The following is a 12,048-nucleotide window of genomic DNA, read 5'->3' as shown; positions in this document are numbered from 1 at the left end:
TATATAAATTTCTGTGATTAATCTCAACATTTCTGAGTTTTATGGGGGAAATTTACTCCTCTTGTTTTTATATATCTACAATATCCCAAATTCATAGGCAACACTGGTGCCTTTCCCTCTCTTTTTTTTAATCCGCCACGCCCCTTTACCTTTTCTTTCTCCTTTTACTCCCTCCTCTCCTCTGCTCTGCTCTCTTCTCACTGGGGCCCTTCAGTGTTGCATGCAAAACTGAGTCTGCACTGCGCAGGGTTTTTTTTTCCTCTCTCTTCTGCTCTCTTCCCCTCCTTGCAGAGCTGCAGAACACTGGCTGCAGCAGCACCGCCGACTTATCTCCAGCTGGAATATGAGGGAATATAAAAGGTGCTTTTAAGGCTTCTGCAGATGCAAACAGCAGCTCTAGTCTGCCAGAAAACCCACAAAGACTGAACATGCCTGAAGACAGGCGCGTAATCACTCCAGTGTAAACACTGGCACACTGAATCCCACCCAGCACGTGCTCTGTGATGTAAGCATGTTGCTGGGCAAGTGTGCACAGCGCGACTCCCCTCAGCCATACAGTAGCATATGCTGCTGAGGATGATCCATTGACTTTGCTGCTCACTACATTGACTAACAGTGGGTTTTGTGCAGTGCAGATATTTGACGGAGCTCTGCCCATGCAGTGTTCTTTTTATGAAATGAATATGCTACAGTAGGGAAAATACAGATGATTGGATTGTTATATTTAAACTTTAATAAGCAGTAAAAGCCCACACTTGGTGCTTAATTATAGTAAAATGACATAAGGTCGGGTTAAATGTGCTGATGGGAGTTATGACCTTTATGTGTTTTCTCTGCTGTACAACATAAAAGCTAAATTTTCTAGATTGCTGGAGAAATAGCAGGAATTTTTAACCAAAATGCAGCTGAATGAAAGGGTAAAAACTAGATTTATTTTATGAAGACTGGGGGAAAATGTCATTCTGGTCATAATGACTAAATTCAAAGGGTTACACACTGAACACACATTTACTGCATTTAACAGGGTCAAATAATTTTAATCTGTTTAGTTTTCTTTTTTTTACATTTTTTTTTATTTGTCAAGAAATGCATACCGTCATTATTATAGTTCTCCATGTTGCCATTCTTATGGAAGTTGATTGCTGTAGAACCAAAATATTTAGAAAAATCAAACTTTAACTTGAGTGCAGTAAAATCCACCCATGTTAAGTAATATTTGCTTTAAACAAAATCTGTGGTCGACTCCCAATGATATCAAATAAGCTTAATTGAAACTTATTTAATATCATTGTATGACTAATTTTAATTTGTTGGGAATTTTTTTAAGTATATAATCCATCCATCGCTTATATAAATATAAGTAAGACGTGACATTTGGAGCATTTTGAGTCTTGTTGAGAATAGGGTGATGGCAAGGAAGCCTTCATCAACAAAGTGAAATAATAATAAAAAAGCTGGTGATAGGCATGTTTGAATTGCCTAAAAAGATCTTTCCCATTATTATCGAAAAGGGTAGAAACTATTTTTAGCGTGCCAGGTTTTAATAATTTAAATAAAACTGAACACCTATTTTATAACAGTTTAATTGTCTTTTAGGAAACAAAACTTCTTGATTGAAAGATGGATAGATATTTTTAATTTTAATCACCCAGAGGCATGAACATGTTTAGTCTTGATTCTAAATCAGGAAATAGTTTCAAGAAATTAGTAACTGGCCTGAAACTGAAACATCTGTCCTACCATCACAAACAGAAAGTTAGCTAACCGCTACCAGTGTTTGTTATTGGTTTCATAGAAAACCTTGGAAATAAAGTTTCTTTGACATCTACCAAAAGACTGAAAAAGAGTGAACAGTACATGACGATTGAAAAAATATGATCAAATCAAATCATAAGACACAAAATCAACTTTTCCCCATTTCCTTTTCCTTCTTCAGATCTAAATCTTGCAGAAAATCTGTAAAAAGAGCTGAAGATATGAGTGCGTAGGCTAATAATTGTTTTAATAATGAAAATAAACAATTTTATCTCACTTGAGGTCGGTGAGACCCTTTGAAAGGTCTCACTGACCTCACAAAAGGCATTCATATTGTCACCAGGAGTGACAATAAGTGTGAAATCTGTTATTTATTGAGCATTTTATAAGTTTACCGGAAAGGTTTTGATATTTTGTGATGTTTAAATAAAAAGGGAAACATTTTTTTCAGTTTCTCTCTTGCAGGATTAACAGCTTAGAAGCAGAAACTTGATTTTTATGTCGTTTCATAGCACACAGACGATCCCTTTATCGTGCATTTCTTGAAGGTGCAGGGATTCATTTTGCAGAGTGAGGTCTGAGATAAAACAAACAGAGGGATAAAGGGAGCTTTGCTTTTACATCAGATCAGGTAATGGGATATTTTTGCAGTGATTTTAAAAGCCACAGTCGCCGGCCAGATGACCATTTTCCAAGATAAGGTCAGCACAATTTAATATGCAGATCGTTTTGCAGTAGCATCACAATTTCATGATGTCTTCAAGGGACTTTGAAACTGCTGACTTGAGCAGTTCTGTCTCATATGAACTGCCTCTTCGTGATTAAGTTGTGTTGGAAAGCAAGTAATGCCGAAGCCAAAACGCTTCCTCTCCGCTGACATGGACATGTCATTTTTTATATTTAAAGTTGCAGTATGTAACTTTCATGGAAAATATTTTTTTTACATATTTGTTAAGACTGTCAGTATGTCATGACAACATAGTATGAGATGAATAGTCTGTGAAAAAATAAAATAAAGCTCCTCTGTCTTCTTTCAGCTCTCTCAGTGCCAACTAGAAACAACCAATCAGAGCCAGGAGGAGGGTCTTAGTGCTGTCAAACATGCTTGTGCTATGCTAAGATCCTCCTCTTGGCTCTGATTGGTTGGTTTTAAGCAGAAGCAGTGCATTTCTTCAGATGACAACAGTGAGAAAGTGGACAAGTTTAAAATTTTCACGGATTATCTGCCTCATAATATACTGCCACGACATGTGAAAAAAAACCTTTTATTTAAATTACATGCTGTAGCTTTAAATGTAATTAATCTTATCCATTTTTATTTTTACTCAGCTTGACAAGCCAGTTTTCCTGGAGTCCAGGGAAAACAATCATATAAACTAGCAAAGTCATTCAGGATTCAGTCCTCTTGACTCCCCCTCTGTACTTTGTTTGTATTTACAGGTTCTATGATGTTCCTAGTTTGACTTATTCAGAGCCACTAAGCCATGACGAGCGGGATATCTCCTATTGGAGGAGGCGAGGCCAGGACTTCAGCATCCTTCTGGACTACGCTGATGGCAGGGAGCTGAGGGCCTCTGCTGGGGCATGGAGGCCTCAGGCCCTGATCACAGCAGAGGAATACCGGGCTGAGAGGCAAGCGCAGCAGTTATGGGAGGAAATCTCCTGGCTAAGGGACCCGGATGCAGGCCCTGGTCAGCTAAGGGTAACCGGGGAGAGGAAGTGCCAAAGCCTCGGGACAGAGGAGTGGAAGCCTGCTGTGGGAATGGGAAGGCAACTGTCAGATGGCGATGGGGAACGATGGGCTAAGGACCAGTACCGTCTAAGGACACCTGAGGGTTTTTTTCATCCTAGAACTAAAGCAAAGTCTCAGTCACTCCCCAGAGTTTTGTCACCTGATGGAACAGACTGCAGAGATCTCATACTATCAAGACCAAGCCTACCTGATAGGCAAAGGTTTAATAGCACTGTTTTCTCTGGGCCCTATAGTAGGTATGTTTATGGTGGTGGCAGAAATGGTTGGGGTAGGAATGTTGGTCCAAGCAGCCATGTTGCACTTTTACCAAAGCCCAGGTTTAGCAGGCCTTTAAAGCCTCCTTCATACGAGATACACCAGCAGACAAGGGGTAGCGCAGAAATGCTTGCTATAGACCAGGGTGCCAAACAAAAAGACAGATCTATCTATTATCCAAGGAGTGGAGATCTGAGACAAGACTATTACGCACAACACTCTGCCATCACTGGAATGGAGCCTCCTGGCTACATCCCACCTCCATCGTATAAAAGAGCCCTCCCTCCGAGAGCGGTTTCAGTCAATCGCCATGAAATGATAAACTTAAGATGGAGGGCAGAAGCTTTGCAGATGCCCAGCTCAGATCCTGGAAGGTGGCTCTCCAGACAGGGAAGCAGCTCATGGGTTGGACATTATGGAGAACGTAGTGCGTCCTACCGAAAACTGGTACAACCTGGGCCTGATGAACAACCGGTTCAGGCTCGGCAGTTATCCATCGAAGACCCAAGAGTGAAACAAATCTCAGGAGGGCCTGGCGGACATTCTCTCACCGACCTAGATAAGCTCCGCAACATCAACAAAGAGATTCAGTTCGCTAAGACTCTAGGACAATCTACACATGATAGTGCCTTTCCTCCCCAGCAGGGGCCAGCTCCCAATACTGAAGCCAACAAAACCGCTCCAAGTGACAACGAGAGTAGTATTCGATGGTGCAACAGGGGTATTAAAAAGAGTGAAAGTGTAGGTCCTGAACAAAGTCGTCCGATTATTTTTCCTTCATCTTTTCTTGGCAAACCACCACCTCCCCCATGTAAACCGGCTGACCAGGGTGTATCTGAAACTGTGACTGAGGTTAAAAAAGTAGAACAGCATGAACCACCGGAGAAAGAAAAGACAAAAAACCTAAAAAAGAGACTAAGTGAAACCATTTTTTGTTTAGTGTCTGTCCCCGTTACTCCGCAGCTCACCGGGACGATCCGTGATCAGAACAACAACAATGAAAAGTCTCCGGACCCAGCAGGCAGTCCTAGTGACAACAAAACCGGCCACCTAACAAACCAAAGTCTCCAAAGCACATCCTCAGCCGAAGCGGAGCTGCAGGCTCTAACTGGTAGCTTCGCAAGCAGCAAAACAAGTAGTAGGGCGAGCAGCAAAATGTTTAAGAAATTACCATGTAGACCCCCTAAGATCAATCATTATAAAGAGTTGAAGTTATCAGGAACCTGGCCTGCAAACCAATATCGAGATCAGGAGACACAGACAAGCCCGGAGGCTCGAAAACCTACCCCTGAAAACAAGGAAGCACAACAAGAACCCGTTCCTCCTGGCACTGACGTTGCACCCGACAGCAGTGCTGTAGTAGGCACTGCCTTCAGTTTTCCTATCAAGGGAGTTAAGAGCCTGAAGCTGTCAAGCAACAGCGCCTTCTCTCTGACCTCCACCTTCTCCAGCCAGCTGAACAAGAGCACAGCTCAGCAGCCAGCAGTCCCACCCTCAGGAAACGTGGAGGAGGCCAAACCAGCAGCGAGCAGTGAACAGTTCTTGATAAAACCCGCCACGCAGCGGCCGTGGGATGCTGTCAAAGAGCTGGAGAGCATGAAAAAAGAAATCCAAGATCAACAACAGCAGCAGATTAGCAAACAGCAAAGTGTTGACAAGTGCATAGAGGACCTCAACGAGGCCTACAAAGACATCTTAGAGCTTGGCACTGCCAGCAATAAAGTCCCAAATGGTTCGGTTCAAATTCCAGAGCGCATTAAAATCCGACTGACATCAGAACCTCTCAACAAGCCCAGCAGCCTTAGGCGCAGTGCAGTAAGCTGGTCTGTTGACCCAGAATACCGAGAAGTGAAGAGCGCCTTCTCTAGACCTGCAACAAAGTCAGTAACGTTCAGCAAACAGCTTAGAGAAGAACTCCCAGTGCCGCCCCGGGAGACAGGATTCAGAGAATACAGGGTTGTTGCACATCTTTCCCGACGACGGAGCAACGATGGCCGGACAGTTAAGCTAGACCTGCCTGATGAGCCTATTGAGACGCCACTTTGTGACTTCAGTCCAACGACGCACAACACTGCAGCGGAGGTGCCGTGGGCGGATAGACAGCCCATGCAAGATGCCTCTACGCTTACCAGTCCTCCAGATTATGAGGACATATGTCAGACTTTACGTCAGTCTAAAGACTCTGCAGATGGAAACAGAGCGTCCACTGGTCCATCGAGACCTAACGACACAGAGCCTCTTCAAGATCTCAGTGGTGAATCTGAAGAGGAATGCCCTATTTGTAAGAGAGAGCTTGAGAATCAAATGAGACAGGGTCCGTTGCCTCCACTTCATGAGGAGAACAGCTCAGACAGCTCTGCAAATCAAAATGGCAGCCCACCACAATGTGCTGCCTTAGAAAGTCCAGCAAAGGACTCAAAGACTGAAGAGCCAAAAGACTCGAGTTCCAATCAGCCAGGATCTGACCTCATTCCTGAAGCAGTGGAGCAGCAGTCAGTGACGCAAGACGCTAATGCTGGCGAGGAAGGTGAAGATGCTCAGGCAGAAAACTCAGGCACAGTTGATCCTGCTGAGGGCAAACCAGAAAACGAAGCTAGTGATGATCCTCCCTCTGCATCTACAGTGGAAGGATCTGATCCGCCTGCAGACTTACAAGCGACCGAGGAACAGCATGCTAATGAAACCGTAACTACAAAAGTAGAGTTAAAAGAAGAGAAAGAGAAAGCTATTTCAGGAAAAACACCTGACGTCAAAAAGAAAACGGTGGTGAAAGGTGAGAGGCAAAACAATACGTTGCCTAGAGAAAAGAAGGCGCAAGAGAAAAAGTCAGTGTCTGTCCCAGAACTTCGCGTTGGTCTACGAAGTCACCTGGGCCGGGACCATCCAGGGTTACCTGAGTTTCCGCCAGATAGGTTGCCACTTTCAGTTCCTCCAAACCTAGACCGTAGATTATCACTAAGCTTGGAGGGGGAGAGGCGGACCAAGGGCCCCTCCCAGCGAATTGAAGCATTGCAGAACAAACTGGCTATTTCTCCAGGTCATGTGCCGGTTGAAAGACTTGCTAGGATGAGGGAGGTGGATGTTATATGTCGGGTGAGACGCCTGAGCATCCGGAGTACTGACTCTGGGGAGGGGGAAGCAGAAGGAGAGGGCAAGGAAGACCACAGGGAGGAGCTCCACCGAGTACCACAGGAGGGCAAGGAGAACAATCAGGAGGTCACACATTCACAGCAGGGAGCTGAGGAGTCAGTGTTGCCAGATGGACAGAAATCTTCTCTCTCAGGTGGGAATAAAAATAGCTCTAAGTGAATTATGTGCCCACATAGACACCCATTTGTAAATTGTGATACACTGCAAAAACACAAAATCTTATCAAGCATTTTTGGTCTAGTTTCTAGTGAAAATATCTTAGTTAACTTGAAATAAGATAAAACTAATTTACAATAATGTTTATATTGATGAAAAGGTTCTGGTTCCACTGGCCAGTTATTTTAGTTATAGGAAAAATATCTCGTTATAAGTTAAATAATCTACCAGTGAAACTAGTGCTTCTTCATCAATATTAAGACATTTTTGATTTAAAAACGTATTTTTGGTCTAGATTCTAGTGCAAACATCTTAGTTCACCAGAAATAATACAAAACTAACTTATAAGTAACTATCCAACAAAATATAGGACTTGTTTTAAGTCAAAAATTGCTTAACACTATTGAAAAAGCTCTACTTCCTATATCTTGCTGAAAAGTTACCTGTAAGTTAGTTTGTTTTTATTTCAAATGTACTACGATATTTGCACTGGAAACTAGACCTAAATAGTTGGTAAGATTTTGTGTCTTTGCAGCGTAATTTGAGTGAGTAAATACGTGTTTCTTCTTCTTCTTCTTCTTCTTCTTCTGCTAACTCCCAGAAACCCCTGATCCCAGCCGAGGAGGGGCAGAGTAGGAAAAAAACTGCGTCCATCGTTTCCATCTGAGGTTTTTAGCTCCAACACTGTGACCTGGCTGCCTACTAGAATGCCTTCATCTCATCTCGACACTGAAATGGCCTTCTTGTCCGACAAGAGCATTGTGTACACCTTCACCTCCGGCGCTGCATTGACTACTATGAGTGCTGTTCCACTGCCAAAGGGAGGTGCCCTGCACACCTGCGGGGCAACTTCCACTCCAGATCCCTCCCCAGCCTTCCTAAGCTGACTTCCCGCCTCCCCATGTGCCCTCCGCTCTCAACCCCATCCTCCTATAGCGTTTCTACTAGTTAGTCTTCTCGTAGCGGCTTGTCCTTTTCTATTCTATCCTTTCTCAATGCTTTTCTCATTAGCAAACATTATGCAATTCTGTCATGCATACCAGAGCTTCTAAAGTGCGACTAGCGAAAAAGACTTTTCGCATTCTGAACAAATGTTTTTGTTTACCGGGGAGCAGTTTCAGGATATGAATGTAAGTGTTTATGTTAAAGCCAACATAGACGTAGAAGGGTTATTTTCTCGAACCTCTTTCTGTTGCATTTAAACTACACCAAAATAAACTAAGATTGTGGTCAGGTGACAGCTGTTTTTAGAACTGGACATCACTGTCTTTGGCTCAAGAACTGTTTTGATTTTCAGAAGAGATAAATGCGCCTTTCTTCGTTTTTTTTTTTTTAGATTTAAAGACATTATGCCCGCTCTCATTGCTTTTCTACACACTGCAACCTTAACCCATAGATCTCTTCAGTGAAGAGTTACTCTGCATTACATGACATGAAGGGTCAGTTGTCCAAACATGTGTCACATTGGTTCTACACAGGACAGGAAGAGTTGCCTTTCTTAACCACCTTTGTAAATCCTGGTCGGATCAGGGGAAGACTTTAAATTCAACCTGATCAATTCAGTGTAAAGTTCAAATTTCCAGGTAATTTCAGGAAGCAATAAAGGCACAGATAGAGTTGGTGATTTCGGAAAACATTAAAAATGAACGTAGGGATTTAGAGCAAAAAACAAAAAACAAAACAAAAAAAAAACAAGGAAAAGTGGAAAAAAAGACATGTAGAGCAATATTGTTGTATTAACAGCCCAGTGGTGTAGTGGAGCTACCTGTAGGAACCATCGTCAGAAGTTTTAATGTGAACACGTCATCCAGATCATATTACAGGGAAATGGAGTCATGTCAGGGTATATGGGCGCTTAACATAGGGTGGGTGCTTTTCTTCACCATATATACCTATCTTCATACATCTGTGAAACAACATTTCACTGAGTATTTATTTTTTTTAATCATCAACTTGGTAATTGGTTTGCATAATTGTACAAAATAAAGTATATTTTAAATATTTTAAGAGAAATTTTGTATTTAACCATGGAATTTTATTTCTCCGCGCTGATATCAAGCTAAAAGTGTCATATCTATGTATAGTATCATATTGAGAGTATATGTAATTTTCTAGTGCTTTAAAAAGAAAACCTATCATTTCAGAAGGATGACCCTGTTGTGTGCCTTGATCACACGATTTGGATTCAGTGAGCGATAGGGTTCGTCACTGCAAGGTTTAACAGGACAGAAACTTTCTGATTGTGCCATTATTTACGATTTGATAGTGCTTTTTCATACGCTAACCACGTCAATGTTGGACGCTCTTTGTGATATTTGACTCATTATCCCATCAAAGTTGTATTTCCTACGTTGGTGGTCAAACATGACCTGTGTCTTTATATCTTTGTCTTTGTACGTCTTCCAGTTCATGTACTGTTGCGTTGTCGCTCCTCAAAACATGTTAAGAAATAAAATTTGGATTTCTTTCGTTTCTCCTCCCCCTCCCCACCCGTCCTTATTTCCCTCTATTTCCTAAGTACTCTGTCTTTCTTTCATTGTTCCTCCCATCACACGGCGTTTTCTTTCAGTGTGAAAATGTTCTGCTGTCACCGGCATCTATTGCACTACAGGATACAATGCAATATGCTGCTTTAGGACTCATATCTGCAAAACGTGCAGGCTGAGATTCTGCCACATTTAGGATTTTTTTCCAATTCTGATCAGAAGTAAGTTTGCAGCTATGTGGTTTTTCTACATCAGCACTATTGCACTGTTGTGACTCTATTATCACCAGAACTGTAGTTTAAATCACTCATCTGTTAACACCTAATCGTTATGTAGCATTTTACAGCTGTAGCATTGGATCAACTCAGAACCTTGTCTTGGTATTTGGGCCATTTCTTGTAAATTTGGACCGCTCATGTCGCCTTATTACGTGTGCATTACATTGTACTCCAGAGAAATGCCAAATATTAACGTACTAAGCACTGTTCACACCGTAGATTTTAATTTAAAATGTTTCTTTTTTTGTTGGTTTTTTACAAAATGACTCACTGACCTGCCGCTCCTCTGACCGGAGCAGTAAAGTAGCATTGTGAGCACTTTCTGCTCTTCGTACGCTTTCAGCCAGATCATAGAATCAAAACTGTGAAACCCAAATAAAACCGAGAGTTTAACTTTAAAAAGGTTCAGGATAAAATATATTGCTTGAAGTTTATAATCGGTATAGCAGGGAGGACAAGCTGGCTTATATCTACTAACACGGTTCATCTTTGATTCATTTTGGACACTGAAAGGCCTTTACTTTGGTCGTATACTAAAACTGCCCCAAACAACATTTTAATTATTTCTCTACATGCACACCCACCCTCTCTCCAATTGGCATGTCAGGTACACTTGAACTTAGTGTCATTTGACTTTTTGTACTACAGGTTATGTGCAGACATGAAGTAATTATGCACACTTGTAATATTTTCTATTTTCATATGAGATTTAAGTGCTTTTTGTACTCACCAACATCTTTTTTTCTTCCTTGCATGGAATGCAAGAGAGTGGAGAAAAAAAAATGTTTTTCATAAAAGTATATTTGCATTTGGTACTCTTAATAGTGAAACCGGTGGGCAAGACATCATGTTTCATAATTTCATTTACAAAACTATGCCAAGTATTTAAAAGCTATTTTTAGAGTAAATCAAAACAGAGCTCATTCATTTTCCTTTTTTCCTTTAATACATGCCTTTATCTTTGTATCTATAAATACAAGCATAATCCATAGTCGTACGATTGTGCTACTGTTGTATGATACTGCAGTCTGATTCATAAATAAACTCTTTGCATGAAACTTTTTTGTTTGTGGTTAATTTTTGCTTTGTATATTTTGAATCAAAAGTTTGTATATACTCATCCTGGGCATAAATTTAATATTAATTTGGGGCTTTTTACTATTTGTTTGGGGGATTCGTTTTCCACAGTCCTAAATATTTCAACTTATGTGTTTGAAAAAGTATTTACCTTCTCACATTTGTCACATTTAAATGTTTCAGATCATCAAGCAAATGTTTACGTCAGATGGGAATATTATGTGCAAATACAAAATGCAGTTTTCAAATGATCAGTTTATTTAACAGAGGTAAAACATTAATTCAGACTAACATTTCCCTAAGTGAGAAGTTCTTGCACTCTAGCAGGTTTTGCCATATTTTGTGTTTCCACTGCAGTGGGTCTTTCACATTGCATCACTGTGCAGGATTCTGTTGAATATTCAAAATCTGTTTTTCATCATTTGGAGCTCTGATTTACCTTTTGAGTACATTTCATGAAATATTTTGTTTATTTATGGCCTTCATTCTGATATTAGGTTAAAAAAAATCTAAATTAAACTCGATGAATAATTGTATTTTTCACCTAATAACTGCTGGATCAAAGGCTAAAGCACCTGGCACAAGCTGCTGTCCTTTCAGGCCTTATTCCACAAGGTGCCCCAGTTTCTTGACCTGTTTCTGATGTTCTACCTGCACTGAGATTTTTGAATTACATTAGCTCTGCTCCCCCCAGAGTTTTCTGTTATTTCTGTAAATATTCCAACTTTTTAAACTACAAACTGACAGTAAAATGTGCAAAAACTGTGAATCTTTGGCTTTAAGTTTTCTTGTTTTACATATGATAGACTACGATGTTCAAACGTATATATGTAACCCACACTTTCATTGGATTATTTCAACTTTATTCTATTTCAGAAAAAGACTTTCAGAAATGTTGACAGCAATGTAGCGCTCAGTACGATTATTTCCAGGATGACATAATTTGATAAACTTCTAATATTCAAGATTATTAATTTTATGTCATTATCTGGAATCCATTGCATTCCTCAACTTGTGTGCTGTTGGTTACAGGCTCACATGTTATGACTATTAAATTGTAAAACCAGGTCATTCCAGGGGTCACACAATCCCTCCTGCCTCCATATTTGTCTCACTCTCTCTTTTTTGTTTTGCAATT

At 40.8% G+C, this 12,048-nt stretch overlaps 1 protein-coding gene across 1 annotated transcript in view; it reads left to right on the top strand.

The window, feature by feature from the left end:
• jcadb (junctional cadherin 5 associated b) overlaps nt 1-9,541 on the top strand; it is a 17,297-nt gene extending 7,756 nt beyond the window's left edge. The window contains exons 3-4 of the mRNA XM_008433950.2: nt 3,196-7,046; nt 7,671-9,541. Of these exons, the coding sequence (XP_008432172.1) occupies nt 3,196-7,046; nt 7,671-7,705 (3,886 nt within the window). The 3' untranslated portion in view covers nt 7,706-9,541. The remainder of the gene's footprint in view (nt 1-3,195; nt 7,047-7,670) is intronic.
• The last annotated feature ends 2,507 nt before the right edge of the window (nt 9,542-12,048 follow it).

The sequence above is a fragment of the Poecilia reticulata genome, linkage group LG17, assembly GCF_000633615.1.
Source record: "Poecilia reticulata strain Guanapo linkage group LG17, Guppy_female_1.0+MT, whole genome shotgun sequence".
In the NCBI taxonomy this organism is placed as follows: domain Eukaryota; kingdom Metazoa; phylum Chordata; class Actinopteri; order Cyprinodontiformes; family Poeciliidae; genus Poecilia; species Poecilia reticulata.
The sequence above is the reverse complement of the archived record's forward strand: the minus strand, read 5'-3'. Positions and strand labels throughout refer to the sequence as shown.